The following is a 20,717-nucleotide window of genomic DNA, read 5'->3' as shown; positions in this document are numbered from 1 at the left end:
TAAAGATCATATGCTCTGACACCATCAGCTCCGTTCCTAGGTAGATACAAGATGGAAATGAGGATTTATACAAGGTATATACAAGAATGTTCCGAACAGCTTTATTCATAGTAGCTAAAAACTGGCAACAGGTCACGTGTGGTGGCTCATGCCTGTAATCCCAGCACTGTGGGAGGCCGAGGTGGGCTAATCACCTGAGGTCAGGAGTTCAAGACCAGCCTGGCCAACACTGTGAAACCCCATCTCTAGTAAAAATACAGAATTAGCTGGGCATGGTGGCACACACCTATAATTCCAGCTACTCAGGCGGCTGAGGCCAGAGAATCGCTTGAACCCAGGAGGCAGAGGTTGCAGTGAGCCAAGATCGTGCCCCACTGCACTACAGCCAGGGTGACAGAGTGAGACTCCATCTCAAAAAACAAAACAGAACAAAACCAAAAACAAAAAAACTGGCAGCAAAAGAAATGTGCACCAACAATACAATGGTAAATATGTTATGGTATATTCATATAATTGTATATTCATGCACAACAATGAACAAGAAAGACTTACTGATACTTGCTACGATAAGGTAAATCTTACAGACATGATATACAATGAAATAAGTCAAACACAAAAGAGTACATAGTGTACATAAGAGAAGACATTTATAATTCCATCTGAATGGTGTTAAAGACTCTACACTTATCCATAGGACTCAAAGTGGTGCTTACCTTTAGGAAAGGAGGGCAGTGATTGGGAGAAGGACCTGGGGCACTTAGGGATGCTGGCAAAGTTCTACATTTTTATCTGGCAGGGTGATTATATGGGTGTGTTTCATTTATAAATATTCATCAAACTCTATACTTAAGTCTTGTTCATTTTTATGTGTGTGTGTTACATATACATCAACAAAAGTTTACTTAAAATTTTTTAATTTAAAAAAAAAAAGGCCAAATGTGGTGGCTCACGCCTATAATCCCAGTATTTTGGAAGGCTGAGGAAGGTGGATCATTTCAGGTCAGGAGTTCAAGACCAGCCTGGCCAACATGGTGAAATTCCGTCTCTACTAAAACTACAAAAATTAGCCAGGCATGGTGGTTGGCACCTGTAATCCCAGCTACTCAGGGGGCTGAGGCATGAGAATCGCTTGAACCCAGGAGGTGGAGATTGCAGTGAGCCAAAATCGCGCCACTGCACTCCAGCCTTGGCAATAGAGTAGTCTCAATAAATAAATAAATAAATAAATAATAAAAATAAAAGCTTTAAGCTCAGCACGGTGGCTCACACCTGTAATCCCAGCACTTTGAGAGGCCAAGGCAGGCAGATCACAAGGTCAGGAGCTCGAGACCAGCCTGGTTAATATGGTGAAACCCCATCTCCTAAAAATACAAAAATTAGCCAGTTGTGGTGGCGCACGCCTGTAGTCCCAGCTACTTGGGAGGCTGAGGCAGAAAAATCAATTGCACCCAGGAGGTGGAGGTTGCAGTGAGTCAAGATCCCGCCACTGCACTCCAGTCTGGGCAACAGAGTGAGACTCTGTCTCAAAAAAAAAAAAAAAAAAAAAAAAAAAAAAAAAAGCTTTAGGTTTGCAAACCCTATGGCACAATGCCACTTCTACGAATTTGGCCCATGGAAATAATTACAATTGTATAGCAAAGGTTTTATCTTAAGGGCATTCTTTTTTTTTTTTTTTTTTTTTTTTTTGAGACGGAGTCTCGCTCTGTCGCCCAGGCTGGGGTGCAGTGGCCACATCTCAGCTCACTGAAAGCTCCGCCTCCCGGGTTTAAGCCATTCTCCTGCCTCAGCCTCCCGAGTAGCTGGGACTACAGGCACCCGCCACCTCGCCCGGCTAGTTTTTTGTATTTTTAGTAGAGACGGGGTTTCACTGTGTTAGTCAGGATGGTCTCGATCTCCTGACCTCATGATCCGCCCGTCTCAGCCTCCCAAAGTGCTGGGATTACAGGCTTGAGCCACCGCGCCCGGCCCTTAAGGGCATTCTTATCTGAAATTACCTATAATTACAAATGATCATGAGCTTTCTGAATATCCATTAGTGAAATACAGTACTTTACAACAAACATCATGCCTCCGTATACATATACACACACACATACACACACACACATATATATATATATATTCAGAAAGCCATTCAACAGAGCATGCTGAAAACAGTATGGATAACATGATCCCATTTTGTTAAAATACATACATATGAAGATACATTAATTCTTGCTGTATATATCATAAAGACTATACACTAAATTATTTATAGCAGCTATAGTGAGTGGTAGATTATAATTTTATTATCTACATTAAAATTTTTAATTATACTTCAAATGCCAGAAAACTATAGGAAAAAATAATAAATGACCATGAACTATCAAATTTTAACATTTTACCATATTTGGTTTAGATTTTCTTAAAGAAATAAAACACAGGCCGGACGTGGTGGCTCACACCTATAATCCCAGCACTTTGGGAGCCCGAGGCAGGCGGATCACAAGGTCAGGAGTTCAAGACCAGCCTGAACAACATGGAGAAACCCTGTCTCTACTAAAAACACAAAAATTAGCTGGGCGTGGTGGCGCACACCTGTAATCCCAGCTACTCAGGAGGCTGAGGCAGGAGAATCTCTTGAACCCGGGAAGCGGAGGTTGCAGTGAGCTGAGATCACGCCACTGCACTCCAGCCTAGGTGACAGAGCGAGACTCCGTCTCAAAAAAAAAAATAAAATAAATCATTAAAAAAAAAAAAAGAAATAAAACACAGATACAATTTAAGCCTCTTTCTCTTTCCAATCCCATTTTATCCTTTCCCAGAAAAAAAACGCACAATCTTAAATTTAGTTTTCATCATCCTCATGCATATTATTCCACTGTAATTACAAATGCATGTATCCAGAAATAATATATAGTCTGTCTCTGCATGTTTTAAATTTTATATGTTAGTTATGCTATTTTCTAGTTTTTCTAAAATAAGTATTGTTCCCAAGTTATTTTTAAAATAATTATGGAAATGCAGAAAATGCAACTTTTTAGGTAGTACAGACACCCTGTACTATGTCAGAATTCCAGGCCTGAGAAAACATATTTATCAATCATATGTTTTATAAAGTCAGAACTATAACCATCATAAAATCTTGATGTCCTCACATAAGAGCTAGCATATAGTAAGTGTTCAAAAATATCTGTGAAAGGAAATGAATCTACAACTCAGTCTTGGGATAGAACTGAATATTATGGGACTATTCATAGTCAGATAGGACAGCGGTCCCCCAAAATGGGGAGGCTTTACAAACTTTAGTGGCTAGATTTCAAGCATTTACTCCAGAAGCTTTCTACTCTCTCCTCTGCCATAGTAAACAAACAATAAGAAGCAAACATTTACCATGGCAGGTTCTGTTCAGACTGGTGCTGATATTATGAATAATGCAGGATATCATGATAACTCAGCATTCAACTTTCAACTGAAAAACAGCAACAGGGCAGGCATGGTGGCTCATGCCTATAATCCCAGCACTTTGGGAGGCCAAGGCAGGCAGATCACCGGAGGTCAGGAATTTGAGACCATACCTGGCCAACATGGTGAAACCCCGTCCCTACAAAATATACAAAAATTAGACTGGGCACAGCGGCTCACACCTGTAATCTCAGCACTTTGGGAGGCAGAGGTGAGCGGATCACCTGAGGTCAGGAGTTCGAGACCAGCCAGACCGACATGGAGAAACCTCGTCTCTACTAAAAATACGAAATTAGCTGGGCGTGGTGGTGCATGTCTGCAATCCCAGCTACTCAGGAGGCTGAGGCAAAATAATCACTTGAACCCGGGAGGTGGAGGTTGCAGTGAGCCAACATCGCACCACTGCACTCCAGCCTGGGCAACAAGAACAAAACTCCACCTCAAAAAAAAAGAAAAAAAAAAATACGAAAATTAGCTGGACACGGTGGCGTGCGCCTGAAGTCCCAGCTACTCAGGAGGCTGAAACAGGAGAATCACTTGAATTCAGGAAGGAGAGGTTACAGTGAGCTGAGACTGTGCCACTGCACTCCAGCCTGGTTGACAGAGCGAGACCCTGTCTCCAGAAAAAAAAAAAAAAAAACAATAACAGAAATGGCAAAAGGTCTGCTATTATTTTCCACCCGTTCAAGATTTCCAGAGGTCCTATTTATAGGAGACGCTCAGGACTGAATTTAGTCAACTCACACTTATTGCATTACATTTATTTTATACTGTGGTAGGGTAGAAATAATTTTTATATCATTAAACTACTTACATGAAAGTGCAGGATAATTGTCCAAATTAGGCCAAGGATAATGGATGGGTTTCCATCAATGATATCAGTAACATGAATATTTATTAGCTTAATCTGGAAAACAAGAAATGCAGGTTAAAAGGAGGAAATATTCCAGAGCATTAATCTCTCCTGTGAATTTTTAAGTAAAATTTATACTTACTGATCGGTTTCTTAGGAATGTCAAGGCATGTTCTATATTGATTCTACACTGGAATGTATTAGATCCTTTATCCCGAGGCTGTGAAATTCAAGCAAATATATTACTCACAAATAAATGAAATATATATTTTTTAAATCAACAAAAAGTCTCTCAGTGTCATTTAAAAATCTTACCAACTGTTGCCCAGAAAGTACTTCTAGCAGATCCAGGAGGACATGCCCCTTTTTAATGTCTGTAAATAGGTCGGATATAACCGAGGGAGAAGTGTGCTGCAGAAGGTCACAAGAAAAATAATCATTCAAACTGTGGTCCAAAAACCATACCTTTAAGGATCTCATAAATGTGCTTTGTGAAAAACTAAAATTCAGTAATGACTTTCTTCTTAATTAAGAGAATGAGAAAGAACATGCAAAGATTCGTATCAAAACATAAGAAAAGTAGCAAATTTAAATTATCTTATGGCAAATTTCCAGTAACACAACACCCTTTCTGCATGGAGCTTTCACTGAGAGCTTAAAACCTGTGCACACAAGCGGCATTAAAGACGTTTAGAATCAGTCACTAGTGACCCATCTGGAGAGCAGATTACATTTCTGGAGTAACCTGCTTATGTATTTACCCTTTCTTAGAATTATAAGCATTGTGTTGAAACGGACAGAGAGAAAACAGTGTGCGTGGTCTGTGAGAAGAGTCTCATTCATCATGTATCTAGGTTACTCTAGATACTCAGCATCAGTGTGGTAGGATGGCACCGTGATTATGATCAAGGCCGCCGAGTCCAGACTGTCTGGGTTCATATCCCAGCACTATCACTTCTAAGCTGTGTGACCACATGCAAGTCACATCCCTTCTCTGTACTGAAGTTTCCTTGACCTTTAAACAGGTATATTACTATCTATCTCATAGGGATGTCGTGAAATCATTTGTCAGGTGTTGTCACAATCATTACTTTTAAAGACTTCAGGACAGTTTCTAATATATAACATTCATTATATGCAAATCAGTATTACTATTATTTCGCTTGAAGAGATGTGATTAAATATTTTATAGCACTGTCCCATATCCTCAACAAAAGTCCTTTTTCGTCTGTGCGAGAAAGAGTAACAAATAAAACAAGATCAAGATAACTTTTAAAACATCTTCTTTCAAGAAAAGACATTCCACAACCTTTTCCCTGTCATCACCAGTACCATTTTTTAATGGCCTCCTTGGGGTCAAAAGAGAAGGAGTATGGGGGAGTAACAAACAGATTTATAACCTAATTTGGTCTTTGTTTGCTTACCCTGGCCAACTGTGAGTTTATCCAGCACGTGAAGGCCTTCTTCTGGGTGTCTTCCTGTTCAGCTACCAAAGAAGGAACAACAGCAGTTACAAAACCAGAAGCCTCAGAAACCTCCTGCACATATCAGAGCTTCAGAGGTCTGTCATACCGGGTGTGTGCCTGTGTTTCACAAGCTGACAAACTTTCCAGGATTTAGTCTAAATTGTAGATGTTTGTCCAAGTAGTGTTTTAAAAAGCATGTTGATAGGATATTTTTTTAAAAACCGTGGGTTTGTTGACAAGACAATGGTTTTTAATATTTTTTACTGACTAAAGAATTAGGACCACGGTGCTATGGTTCACACCTGTAATCCCAGCACTTGGGAGGCCGAGGTAAGCAGATTGTTTGAGCTCAGGAGTTCGAGACCAGCCTGGGCAACATAGAGAAATCTCATCTTTACAAAAAATACAAAAATTAGCTAGGCGTGGTGGCATGAACCTGTGAGGGGGGAAGATGGTTTGAGCCCGGGAAGTCAAGGCTGCATAAGTCGTGATCATGCCCCTGCACTGCAGTCTGGTCAACAGAGTAAGACTCTGTCTCATTTAAAAAAAAAAAAGAAAAGAAAAAACAACTGAGACCCTATACCACCTTGACAGTACTGTACAAAGAACTGTGAACAGCAACAGGAGTTCCTAACCCATGAAGACTTTAAGTTTAAGCCAAAACCATGCAGTAAAGATGACCCCAGAATATAAGAAGATGTTTTAAATGGCACATAAAATCATTACGGTTTAGTCTTAACATTTATCACGGAGAATATATTGCCACTGAATTAACTGTAAATGAGCTGTAATTAGTCAGAGAGAACTGAGTTCAAAACCTGTTTCTGTTATGGAGTAGCTGTGTGACCTTGAGCAGTGTCCTTGTTTAATAAAAAAGTAATAGGCATTTGTCTCTAGAGATTGTTATGAGAATCTAATGATTCACTTAAAGTGATTAGCATAGACTCTGGTACATAAGAAGTGCTGGCTATTACTCTTACTAAACATGTAGGGGTTGGACATGGTGATTCACGCCTGTAATCTCAACACTTTGGGAGGCCAAGGCCGGTGGATCACCTGAGGTCTAGAGTTCGAGACCAGTCTGAGCAACATGGGGAAACCCCATCTCTAATAAAAATGCAAAAATTAGCCGGGCGTGGTGGCACATGCCTGAGTAGGCCCAGCTACTCAGGAGGCTGAGACAGGAGAATCATTTGAACCCAGGAGGCAGAGGTTGCAGTGAGCTGAGATCGTGCCACTGTACTGCAGCCTGGGTGACGATGCGTGACTTCGTCTCAAAAAAAAAAAAAAAAGAAAAAAGAAAAAAAAAAAACCCAGGTAGGAGTCAAGGGGAAGACCTGAACCCTCAGAGTACAGCCCTTCTTGCCCCTCTGAGAAGGAGTGGGCCTCACACTGACACCGTGCCTCCTCTAGCCCTCTACCCCCTGATTTTCAGCAGACATTCTTGACACCGAGGCTAAGGGTTAGCCCTGCACTCATGAACTGAGCTTCCATCTCCCCAGGCCTCCTCACCTGGATGGGCAGGGATAAGCATAGGCCCAGACACCCACTGCATCCTGTGCCCAATGCTTACGGCCTTGCCACCATCAACCTCAAGTTCACCGGGCCTCATCTCACTACACCCTTTATCCTTGCTTATATCAGCCAGTGCATGCACACATGCACACACTCACATGCATGCATGCAAACACACACATAAGCACACGTGTATATACATGCACACATGCACACACACGCACATACACTCTAGACTCTCAGGTCCCTCTCATTTCTTTCTCTCTAATTCCCAAAAGACTGTGCATATCCCCCCAACTTTTCTCATCTCCCACCTCTCCTTAAGTTCTAAAATGCTTCCAATGATGATGAAATCTGTGGTGGGCCATCAGCAAAATCCCCTCCGTGCCCAATACCCTCTCTGGTATTGAGGCTTTGCCTTCCTGCTCTCATGGAAGCCTGGCCCTCCTTTGAGAATACCGCTTCCCCTGCAGCCCTCTCAAGTGGCGGCTTTGCTTTCTCTTGCAGCCCTCGTACCACTGTTTCCTCACTCCTCATGGCCACCTCCAGTTCATCCGCTACCCTCTTTGTCCCTGAAATCCCCTAGCTTTGAGTCTCATGTCATCAGACTATCCTTGCTATCACAATTGTTACGTACCGCTATCATTTCCCACCCTCTCTGCTCCTTCTCCACTGTCACTCTGTCCAATAGGACTCCTGTCTAACTCGTAGTACTTTCTTATTTACTTATTTTTAGACAGGGTCTCACTCTGCTGATCAAGATGGAGTGCAGGGGTGTGATCATGGCTCACTGCAGCCTTGCCCTCCCAGGGTCCCAAGTAGCTGGGACTACACGCGTGTACTGCCATGTCCAGCTAATTTTTTAAATTTTTTGTAGAGATGGGTGTCACCATGTTACCCAGGCTGGTCTTAAACTCCTAGGCTCAAGCAATCCTCCCAACTCACCTCCCAAAGTGCTGGGATTACAGGCATAAGCCATCATACCTGGCCTTATTCTTGGCAATTTCAGTATACACAGCAATGAACTTTCCAATGTCCTGGCCCCACAGCTTCTCGAATTCCTCCTCTCCAACACACTTGTCTTCTGCCCTGCGTCAACCACTTTGCTGTCATGGTTATACCCCAGACTTTGTCATTACTAATAACAACTCCTCCATGATCTCAAGTTCATGCATCTCCAATCAGTTCACTCGCTCTAGTGCCCCAACTCCAACAATCCTTTCAGTTCGTCGACAACTCCAAGCCATTGACTCTGCCAGTTTTTCAGTGTCCCTCAACCCCAGGATGCCCTACGTTTCATTCTTATCCATTTTAAGTTCCATGATCAATTATTACCAACACTCCTTGCATTTCACCTATTTTGTTCTATTTGCTTTGACACTTCATGACTACTCTGTGCACTTCATCCTACAAACAGGTTGCTGAATGTGGCTGGAGAAACCCACTGAACAGTGCTCACTGATCTCACCAGCACCCCCAGTGGACCCTAAATGCTGCCCAGTAATCACACTGTATGGCCCTCTCCCCCTCCCCAGATGGCAATTTCACCCCTTTTCTTCTTCCACAAACGTCCAGTACCTCCCCCACATCATTAAACTCAGCTGAGACCTTGCTTCCCACCCCCTCATCTAATAACCTGCAAAAGTGCTCTGCCTCCAACCTGTCAGCACAGATGAACTAGCCTTGCTCAGATCTAAAGCCAATCCTTTCACTTGTCCACTATATCCCATCCCTGTGCTCCAATGTGAGAACATGCTGTTCCTGCCTCTCCTGTATCCTCTTCCCCTACTCTCTCAGACAATTCCCATGAGTATACAGCCATACTGTTAATTCTCCCATCCAAAAACAAACCTCTCTTGACGCCAGATCCCCACCACCCATCGTTTCATTTGTCTGTTCCTTTGTGGCAAAATTCCTCAAATAGTTTGTGTTTACTGTCTCCAGGTCTTCTCCTCCCTCACTCTTAACTGAACCCATACCAACCAAGTCCCTGCCATTCAACTGAAACAGCTTTCTCATCATGGTCACTTGAATCAAGGTCCTTGATGACCCACTCTCGCTAAAACCAATGGTCTATTCTCAACCTTCATCCTGCTGGACCCATCAGCAGCATCTGATACAGATGATCACCCTCCTCTCCTGCTTCCAGGACCCAGACTCCTGATTTTCCTCCTTCATCAAGGTTGCTCCACCCTTTCTTTCACGTTTCATATCTAATGCCTCCGGATATCCTCTTAGGTCGACCCTCACAATATATTCAGGATATGACCACTTCCCACCACCTCCATCACCACCACCGTGGCCCAAGTCACCATCACCTCCACCTGGGTAACTGCGACAGATTCCTAACAGATCTTCCTTCCAGCTTTGCCCCAAAATATTATGCTCAGCAGAGCAGGTAGAGTGATGTTGCTAAAATGTTCACTCAGATCAGGAAACTCCTTTGCTCAAAACCCTGCAAGGGCTCCTCTCTTCACTCCTAATGGCGACAAGCCCCAGCACTATCTGCCCTTCCCTGCTTCCCACTTGCTCCTCCTGCTCCAACCACTCTGGCCTCCTGTTTTCCTCAAACTCCCCAGACCCATTCCCACCTTAGGCTTTGGCACCAGCTGTTCTTTCTTCTGGGAATGTTCTTTCTACAGTTATCCACAGGCGAATTCCCTCACTTCCTTCAAATCCTGGCACAGACAACACCTCATCTAAGAGGTCTACCCTGACTGTCCTACCTAAAACTATAATACCCCCAACTCCCGATCCCTCTTGTCCTGCTCTATTCTTTTCTCCCAGAGTACTTATCTCTTTTAACATTCCAGGTAAATTACTCATGCAGTAAGTTTATTGTTAATGTCTCACTCACCTCTCAATAGAATTTAAGCACCACAACACAGGCAAAGATGCTTCGTCTGTGATATGTCCCAAGTGCCTAGAAAAGCTTGGCCCAGAGTAGGCCCTAAATAAATATTTTCTGAAATAATAATAATGTTTTGGGCTCACGCCTGTAATCCCAGGACTTTGGGAGGCTGAGGCGGGCGGATCACGAGGTCAGGATTTCGAGACCAGTGTGGCCAACATGGTGAAACCTCATCTCTACTAAAAATACAAAAATTAGCTGGGCATGGTGGCAGGTACCTGCAATCCCAGCTACTCAGGAGGCTAAGGCAGGAGAATTGCTTGAACCTGGGAGGGAGAGATTGCAGTGAGCCGAGATTACGCCTGGGCAACAGAGCGAGACTCCATCTCAATAATAATAATAATAATAATAAGTGTTTTGTCTTCTTTTTTAGATTTAGTAGAGATGACGTCTGACTATGTTGCCCAGGCTGGTCTTGAACTCCTGGACTCAAGTGATCTTCCCATGTTGGCCTCCCAAAGTGCTGGAATTACAAGGGTGAGGCACCACACCTAACCTAATAATAATGTTTTAAATTATTATTGTGGTTGTTATATTTTACTATATTGAAGCAAATCTACCTTTATGAGTTCACAGTCCTTTCTCTTAAAGTTGTCTGTTCTACCTTCTACTACATTGTTTTCCTTGGACTTTAGTCTCCCTTATTAATCTACATAGTCATAGTGAATTGAAATTATTGGTATTTGGCCTGCAATATGTGTAAAAGTATGACATCTAATTTAAGTTCTAGAAAAATTTTGAAGTAGGCAAGAGTTCTGGTTGAAGAATTAGAAGAAGGCCTAGCAGTATAAACGGAATTTTGTGGTGTTTACAACTGCCTAGTAAATATTGCGACTGATTAGAGATTAAAGATGCACCAAACCTCACAGGAATTTTTTTCCTTTTTAGTCCATCCCATTTTTTATGTATTACCAGTTTAAATTAGTTATAGCCTACTGATCTACACTTTATAGGGTGTTCAATAATTGCCAACTGAACTAAATTGAGTTCCGATAAGCCAACTGGATAATTCAGGCTTTTGAGAGTCATTTCTGTTTTATATAAATTTCTCTCAACGAAATAATTCCAGAGCACCACAATTTTGTCCTATAATTCAAAACTATACCAAATCTCCTAGAATCTCTGAGAAATGTTTTCATTGTTTTGTCCCCTAGTATCAGAAGATAAGAGAATAACTTTTAAACATGTATTGCCACCTACCAAGAAAAAAGCATCAAAGGCTAATTTTGTATCTTAATAGAAAAAAACTAGAGAATACGTTTTTGTGATTCCAGGATCAAGTTATATTCACACGCTGTACACTAATCAGGGTCACATGTAAAAGCAGAGAGGGCCCTATCCATTCCTAGCAATAGAGCAGACATTCCAAATGAAAACAAACAACAAAAACAAAGATTACTCTCTTCCTTATTTTTAAGGGACCAAGAGAGATGATAAGAGATGACCCATCTAGATGATAAGGGGTAAAAAAGAAACTAATCAGCAATATTATCAGGTCCGAGAGAGAGTATGCACTGACTTGAGGGGAGTTACGGCGGGAAGGAGGAGCACAACTCAACAACCTCAGAAGAGGTGAAATGCAGCATGAAACTGAGTGCAAAAAGACCATTGTGTGCCTACAGAGTCTTACCAATCCATGCCCACCTGGAAACCTCAGCCATTTTGAGCTATTTCCAAACAAGATGAGGGGTCATTTCATTTGCACGTGATACTAGACAAAAGGGGTCTTATACTAAGCAACCTGGGGCTATGAACTTTCCTAGCTGAGAAAAGTGGCAGCAAAATCAGGGCTCTAACTGGATTGTTCAAATGGAGCACCTAATCGGACAGCAAACTGAGGAACATGCCCTTGACGCTCCTCAGAGATATAAACTTGAATTTAAAATAATCAAAACTTTTCTAAGGAAAAGTTGAAGTTCCCTCCGTCCTAATCTGATCAAACTCTAATAAAAAAAAGGGAAAAAACACGAAGAGGAGCAGCCAGAACAAATCCCCACAGGTATTCTCCAGTTAGCAAATGAGACAGTGCACAAATGAAATCTTCAGAAAAAAAGATTTGGAAAGGAATCTGCATGGCTTTTAACTCATTGTCCGAACTTAGAGAATGCCTCTTCATCCTGGAAATCAGAACCCTCTAAATGTAATAAAGACCCTTTGCTTAACGGCAATCAAAGACGTCCCAGGTGCAATTAAACACCTTCGTAGCAGCTCAATTAAATGGTTTCGTATGCGCCATTCCATTTATCCCCTGACACACTTTTCTCACATTTTCATACTGCTTTATCCCTGAATGGCAGTATTCAATGGGAACCAGCGCCAAATAGCTCACCCTATGGCAGGATAAGGAAACTTTTGTTCTTTTCAAAGGCTGACCCATCAGGGAAAAAATAATTGAGAGCCACGTGCTTATAGCGACTTAATAAAACTCTTCTTAGAATGGCATGTAGATAATAGGACCTTTCAATCAGCAGATGTTAGGGATAGAAAAAGCAAAGAAATAAAGAGAGTAATACAATCTACTGTAATGATGAATTTCTGTGAAAATGCTCGGGGAATAGAGAATGAGAAATTACCTTGATTTTCCAGGCAAATATACATACGTGATGCAGGAAAATGTGGTCAGTGAATTTTATTCAGGCCCACATGAGTATCCTTGCTTATCATCCTTGAAAAATATTTGCCTGAATTTGAGAAATGAGGCACAGAAGGCAAAGATTTTTCTCTAGGTGTCATTAGCATAAAAATACATTTAATCCCTGAGTTTGTTCTGATTCAGTCTGCTTTTGTGAGTGGGCAACTCATATCCTTAGCCAGAAGGGAACTGAACTGAAAGCCAATTGAATTAAGCTAATTAAAGGGTGTGGATTTTCATTTTAAAGCTCATTATGAAACTACCATGGCTACTAAGTCTCAGCAAGGTCATTTCCCAAAAGTTGGTCTAAAATGTTGACTCCAGGAGTCCTCCCTGGCAGTAAGAGTTCAAAAGCAGTTACCTGAGGCTAAGAATCACTAGCTTTCATTTTCACTTAAACGCAGAGCGATGCAGGATTAAAATGTGGCATCTCCAAGAGTGTTCGCTACTCTATGAGGAAGCCTTGTGACCTCTTCCTATCAAAGAATTTCTCTTCTTCTCCTCCTATGATTGGATTATTAATAACAGGTTTACTGCATGTGGCCCTAGATTCATTACTTTCATCTTTCACTCTCCTTATTAAAATTATTTGATCATTTCCTAATTCCTTACTGAAAAAAATGATCAATTCTTAGCCTAACATTCCAGGTCATTGGTAACTTGGCTCCATGACTTCTGTACCCATATCCTATTTCTCTGGCCAAACTAGGATATCTACAATTCCCCAACGATGTTTCACCCTTTTCTGCATCACCACACTACATACTGTCTGGAATGGCCACTCTTCCCCATCTCTCTGCGTTCACAGAAATGCCAGCACCCAGCACATGTGGGCACTTGATCAACATTTATTAAAATCGGGCATATGCAGTTTAAAAGTTCCACACCCCTTTTTTTATTTTGAGATAGGGTCTCAACTCTGTCACCAAGGCTGGAGTGTGCAGTGGAGCAATCACAGTTCACTGCAGCCTGGAACTCCATGGCTCAAGTGATCCTCCCATCTCAGCCTCCCCAGCAGCTGGGACTACAGGTGTGTGCCACCACACCTGATTTTTGTATTTTTTTTTTTTTTTATGGAAACGGGGTTTTGCCATGTTGCCCAGACTGGTGTCGAATGCCTGGGCTCAAGTGATCCACCCACTTGGGACTCCCAAAGTGTTCGGATTACAGGCATGAGCCATGGCACACAGCCAAAACTCCCCTTCCTTTTTTGTTTTGTTTTTTCTTTGAGACAGAGTTCCGCTCTTGTCGCCCAGGTTGGAGCGCAATGGCACAATCTCGGCTCCCTGCAACCTCCGCCTCCCAGGTTTAAGTGATTCTCCTGCCTCAGCCTCCCAACTAGCTGGGATTACAGGTGCTCGTCACCACACCTGGCTAATTTTTGTATTTTTAGTAGAGACGGGATTTCACCATGTTAGTCAGGCTGGTCTTGAACTCCTGACCTCAGGTGAGATGCTCCACCTGCCTTGGCCTCCCAAGTGCTGGGATTACAGGCATGCCTGGTCCCAAAGTCCCCTTTCTTAAAATGAATAGAAATAATCTATTCTGGCTCTGGCCTAAGACAATACTTTGTTGAATCTTTTCTGCTTATTATTATTACAAAGAAATCTGTAATGCTTATAAAAAATTTTCAAACAGTACATAGGCATATAAAATAGAAATTAAAAGCTAATCTTAGAGCCAGGCATGGTGGTAAATGCCTAAAGTCCCAGCTACTCTGGTAACTGAAGTGGGAGGATCAGTGGAGTCCAGCAGGAGTTGAAGACTATAACTTGAATTTCTGGTACATAACTTACAGGTTTCCCTCCTACTCAGCGTAAGAACTTGGAGTTAAACCTTTGTGCTTTTGTGTTTTTGCTTCCCCTCAGCAGTGTAATGTAATGTAGAAAAAAAAAAATCCCCAATAAATATTTGCTGATTGAAAGACTTAGAAAATACTTAAAGTATTAAGGATAAAACTGACTGATGGAGGAAAAGAACTTATTGGCAACAGTTATACTAGGCCTATGTCTTCTCTTAATCCTTTTCGTTCTTTTTTTTTTTTTTTCTTTGAGACAGAGTCTCACTCTGTAGCCCAGGCTAGAGTGCAATGGCATGATTTTGGCTCGCTGCAGCCTCCGCCTCCCAGGTTCAAGTGATTCTCCTGCCTCAGCCTCCTGAGTAGCTGGGATTACAGGCACCCGCCACCATGCCCGGCTAATTTTTGTACTTTTAGTACAGACAGGGTTTCACCACATTGGCCAGGCTGGTCTCAAACTCCTGACCTCAGGATCTGCCTGCCTCGGTCTCCCAAAGTGCTGGGATTACAGGCGTGAGCCACTGCACCTGGCCAATCTTTATTTTAATAACCCCTAGACAATTAGTTTATTCAACTAATAAAACGTCTTGAACAAAAGGGCATTATGGAAGAAAAGCACTCTTTTTCTGTATTACAGCTCTTAATACTTTACTTATGATATACCAAATGTGTGAGTTTTTCCCTAACACTAAGCAATTCTCCAGCTCTCCAGACACCAAGTGAGTATCCTCTATTCAATGATGACAATGACTGCCTGGAGTTAGTGCAGACCCCACATGTTAAGGGCTCAGTCCCACAAGACTCTCCCCTACTTCAGATGCCAATCACAGGTAGTTGATTTCCAGGTTACCCGCATTTCTGTCTGACTTGGCTATAAATCAGGGGTTTCCCAATCCCCTCCTCAGGTTCAGTAATTTGCTATAATGGCTCTCACAGAACTCAAGGAAACACGTTTGCTCGTTTATTATATGGTGCGGTGGCTCACGCCTGTAATTCCAACACTTTGGGAGGCCGAGGTGGGCGGATCACCCGAGGTCAGGAGTTCGAAACCAGCCTGGTCAACATGGTGAAACCCTGCCTCTACTAAAAATACAAAAAGTTAGCCAGGCATGGTGGTGGGCACCTATAATCCCAGCTACTTGGGAGGCTGAGGAAGGAGAATTGCTTGAATTTGGGAGGCAAAGGTTTGCAGTAAGCTGTGATTGCACCACTGCACTCCAGCCTGGGCAATAAAGCAGGACTCCATCTTTTTTTTAAAAAAAAAAAAAGATAATGATAAAAGATAGTGATAAGCAGCCAGATGAAGGTGTACAGAGGGCAAGGTCTGGAAGGGTCCCAGCACATGAACATGTTCACAAAGCCAGAAGGCCTCCAAACTACACTTTAGAGATTTTTTAATTAACAACTGTTTTATTGAAATATAACTCACATACCATAAAATTCACTTTTTAAAGTGTATAATTCACAAAGTTGTACAACCTTCTCATTGGTTTTTTGTTGTTTTTTTTTTTTTTTGGAGACAGGGTCTCACTGTATGGCCCAGGCTAGAATGTAGTGGTGTAACCACAGCTCACTGCAGCCTCGACCTCCTAGGCTCAAGTGATCCTTCCACCTCAGCCTCCCGAGTAGCTGGCCCATAGGCAAATGCCACCACGACCGGCTAACTTTTTTCATTTTTTATAGAGACAGGGGTCTACCTATGTCATCCAGGCTGGTCTCGAACTCCTGGCCTCAAGCAATCCTCCCGCCTTAGCCTCTCAAAGCACTAGGATTACAGGCATGAGCCACCGTGTCTGGCCCCATCTCATTGTATTTTAAAATCCAAACCATAATCATGGCCCATAGCTTCATGTAATCTGGCTCCTGCCTACATCTAAAAACTTCATTTCATGACATGTTTGACTTTATAATTGCTGTTTCCTTAACCTGGAATTCCGGAATACATTTTCTACTTGCATCTCCAGAGAGAAAAAAAATTTTTTTTTTTTTTTTTTTTGAGACAGTTTCACTCTTGTCACCCAGGCTGGAGTGCAACAGCACGATCTCAGCTCACTGCAACCTCCACCTCCCGTGTCCATGCAATTCTCCTGCCTCAGCCTCCTGAGTAGCTGGGATTACAGGCTCCCGCCCCCACGCCCATCTAATTTTTGGATTTTCAGTAGAGACAGGGTTTCACCATGTTGGCCAGGATGGTCTTGAACTCCTGATCTCAGGTGATCCACCCACCTTGGCCTCCCAAAGTGCTGGGATTACAGGTATGAGCCACCACACCCGGCCTCAGAGAAAATTTTTCAAACACATTATCCAAAATACCCTCCATCCAAACAATTACTCTCTATCATATCATCCTATTTACTTTCTTCTTTAGATTTACAATGTGTAAATGATACTAGATTACTTATTTGTTATTGGTATATTGTATGGCTTTCCCACTAGAATTTCCATAAGATATAGATTTTTTTAGCTCTGCACTTTAGAGATTTTTATGGAGGCTTCATCACAGAAACATAATGAATTATTAATTCAATCTCCAGCTCTTCTCACCCCTCTGGAAAATGGAGGTGGAAGGAGTTGCAAATTTCTAATCATGGCTTGATGTTTCTGGTAACCATACTCCATCCTGGAGCTATCTAGGAGCCCATCAAGAGTGGCCTCATTAGAACAAAAGATGGTCCTATCACCCAGGAAATTCCAAGGGCTTTTGGAGCTCTGTGTCAGGAACCAGAGCCAAAGATCAAATATTAGAACAAAAGATGCTCCTAACATCCCCGTGGTTCAGGAAATTACAAGGGTTTTAGGAGCTCTGTGCCAGGAACCAGGGGCAGAGACCAAATATATATTTCTTATTATGTCACAGGCATGTGCTAATGAGACCCTGTTGCCATTCCCTACAACAATACTGCCAACTCACTGTTAGCTAGGACAGACACGGTAAGGATGATAATTAAATTCAGACAATAATGCAACATATTTTAGCCATGTGTTCCAACAGCCCACCCAAAAAATCCTAATCAAGCTGTCATCTGACAGAAAGAGAACTAAAAATATAAAGCCACCTCTTCTATTGTTTCTCTTGGAGATAACAAACAGAAATAAATAAAGAAACAAATTAAGAGAATAAAAACACACAGGCATGCACAATCAAAACAAAAAACAAGCCTAAAATATTTGAACAGGAAAAAGCCTGTTACTTTACTACAAAAGGGGAAGGCTATTAACTAATAGAGAAAGCAGGGGATAATTTACAACACGATTTTCTTGCAACGAACCATAAGCAGACAAACAGTAAGAAAGGAAAACAAATAGTACCAAGGCTAAGCTCTCGTTTATTGAACCAGTAAAATGAGTTTAGGAGGTAACTCCTGGCTAAAATAACTGATAAACACAGGAGCAACCATTTCTCAACCTCACAATTACTTTATTTCACACATGTCCCCCTCTGGAGAATTTATGTTATCACTATGGGAAAAAAGTACTTGCCTATCAACGTCAGCATTCCAAGACTAAAATCACACTCTACCGCCCTATCTCTCCCCAGTCCAGTCTTTGCCCATGTTCCCATCTCATGGGTTGGACACCCCCATCCTTTATCATTCTCAAGTACAACCTACCACCAAATCCTGCCAAATTTGCCCCCTCATACATGACTCTGGTATCTACTTCCTTCTCTATACCTCTTGGCCCACCAGCCCTCCTGTTGAATCTTTTTTTTTTTTCCTATTTTTTGTAGAGATGGTATATTAGTCCATTCTCATGCTGCTGATAAAGACATGCCTAAGACTGGGTAATTTATAAAGAAAAAGAGGTTTAATGGATTCACAGTTCCGCATGGCTGGGGAGGCCTCACAATCATGGCAGAAGGCGAAAGGCACGTCTGTTTTTTGGTTTGTTATTTTTTTCCTGAGATGGAGATTCGCTCTGTCACCCAGGCTGGAGTGCAGTGGCGCAATCTCAGCTCACTGCAACCTCTGCCTCCCGGGTTCAAGCGATTCTCCTGCCTCAGGCTCCCAAGTAGCTGGGACTACAGGTGCGCGACACCACACCAGGCTAATTTTTGTATTTTTAGTAGAGACGGGGTTTCACCATGTTGGCCAGGCTGATCTCAATCTCCTGATCTCGTGATCCGCCCACCTTGGCCTCCCAAAGCACTAGGATTAGAGGCATGAGCCACAGCGCCGGCCGAAAGGCATGTCTCATATGGTGGCAGACAAGAGAGAATGAGAGCCAAGCAAAAGCAAAACCCCTTATAAAAACATCAGATCGCATGAGACTTATTCATTATCACAAGAATAGTATGGGAGAAGCCTCATCTACAATTCAATTATCTCCCACTGGGTCCCTCCCACAACACGTGGGAATTAACGGGAGCTGCAATTCAAGATGAGATTTGGGTGGGGACACGGCCAAACCATATCAGATGGGGTCTTACTTTGTTGCCCAGGCTAGTCTCGAACTCCTGGGCTCAAGTTCTCCTCCTGCGTCAGCCATCCACAGTGCTGGTATTATAGGCATGAGCCATTGCATCTGGCCTCTCCTCTTCAATCTACCATCAACTCTACCCTGGAATGCTTCCATGGCCAACCAAGCCCACCTGTGCCATTCCAATCTGTCCTAAATTTACCCAAATTACTCAATTCTTAAATGGTTTCTCTCTGCTCTTAGAAACGAGCAAAATCCTTAACAGAGCCTAGAGGCACTGTGTAGGCCCCAGTGCACCTCTCCAGCCTTAGGCATCCTACTCTCTCCTGCACCCCTGGCTCCAGTCACTCCCGCCTTCTTTCAGGGCCTTTACAAGCTATGTTCTCACCTGCCACAGGCATTTGTACCACTCCACCCCTATTCAATTCAACAGTCATGCTTAAGTCTGAGCTCAAGTGTTGCATCCTGAGGAAAACCTAAGTCAATCTAAGTCTTTCACTTACTTTCACAGAGTCATAGGGGGATTTCCCCACTATTTAGCACTTAGCTCAATCTGTAATCAATGACAAGGTTAAGAACACTGGCTGTGGAGACAGACTACTTGTGTGGGACCCTCTTATCTCCCACTTACTAGCTGCCTCAGTCTTGTTTGAAAATGGGGACAATAGTATCTACTTCTTCGGGTTACTAAGAGGATTAAGTACCCCTATTGACTTAGACCAGAGGTCAGCAAACTATTACTCACAAGCCAAATTTGACCTGTTGCTTGTTTTTGTAAATACAGTTTTATTGGAACAGGCACATGCTTGATTGTGTATTGCCTGTGGTTGCTTTCATGCCACAATGGCAGAGTTAGTAGTTGCAACAGAGACCATATGGCATTCACAGACTGAAATATTTACTACCTGGCCCTTTACAGAAAAAGTTTGTCAATCCCTGGCATAGACTATGCTTAGTCTACACAAATAAACATGGTTGAATCTTGAAAACATTATGCTAAGTGAAAGAAACCAGTCACAAAACACCACATATTATATGAGTCCATTTACGTGACATGCCCAAAATAGGGAAATTCGTAGAGACAGAAAGTAGATTAATGATTGCCTAGGGCTGGGGGTGAGGCTGGAGGTGGAGATGGGGGTGGAACTGGGGAGGGGTGACAGTTTAAAGGTATGGGGTTTCTTTTTGGGGTGACAAAAATGTTCTAAAATCCTGGCCAGGTGCGGTAGCTCACACCTGTAATCCTAACTTTGAGAGGCTGAGGTGGACAGATCACTTGAGCTCAGGAGTTCAAGACCAGCCTGGGCAACATGGCAAAACCATGTCTCTACAAAAAAATATATGAAAAATTAGCCAGGTGTGGTGGTGTGAACCTGTTTGGGGGCTGAGGCGGGAGGACCACTTGAGCCCAGGAGGTGGAGGATGTAGTGAGCCGAGATCACATCACTGCACTCCAGCCTGGGTGACAAAGTGAGACCCTATCTCAAAAAAGAAGGAAAGAAAAAAAAAGGATGAGAGTCTGTCATTTGTAACAACATGGATGGAACTGAAAGTCATTACGTTAAGTGAAATAACCTAGGCACAGAAAGAGAACATCACATGATTTCACATATCTGTGGAAGCTAAACATTAAAAACAACTGAACTCATAGAGATAGAGAGTAGAAGAATGGTTACCAG

At 42.5% G+C, this 20,717-nt stretch overlaps 1 protein-coding gene across 6 annotated transcripts in view; it reads right to left on the bottom strand.

The window, feature by feature from the left end:
* Positions 1 to 20,717, bottom strand: part of SYNE2 (spectrin repeat containing nuclear envelope protein 2) — a 376,660-nt gene that overhangs the window by 280,978 nt on the left and 74,965 nt on the right. For all 6 annotated transcript variants that reach the window (XM_028851601.2, XM_028851602.2, XM_028851605.2 and 3 more), the window contains exons 3-6: positions 5,722 to 5,783; positions 4,613 to 4,708; positions 4,440 to 4,517; positions 4,259 to 4,351 (exon numbers count right to left, since the gene is read on the bottom strand). In XM_028851601.2, the coding sequence (XP_028707434.2) occupies positions 4,259 to 4,351; positions 4,440 to 4,517; positions 4,613 to 4,708; positions 5,722 to 5,783 (329 nt within the window). The remainder of the gene's footprint in view (positions 1 to 4,258; positions 4,352 to 4,439; positions 4,518 to 4,612; positions 4,709 to 5,721; positions 5,784 to 20,717) is intronic.

The sequence above is a fragment of the Macaca mulatta genome, chromosome 7, assembly GCF_049350105.2.
Source record: "Macaca mulatta isolate MMU2019108-1 chromosome 7, T2T-MMU8v2.0, whole genome shotgun sequence".
NCBI classification, from domain to species: Eukaryota; Metazoa; Chordata; class Mammalia; order Primates; family Cercopithecidae; genus Macaca; species Macaca mulatta.
The sequence above is the reverse complement of the archived record's forward strand: the minus strand, read 5'-3'. Positions and strand labels throughout refer to the sequence as shown.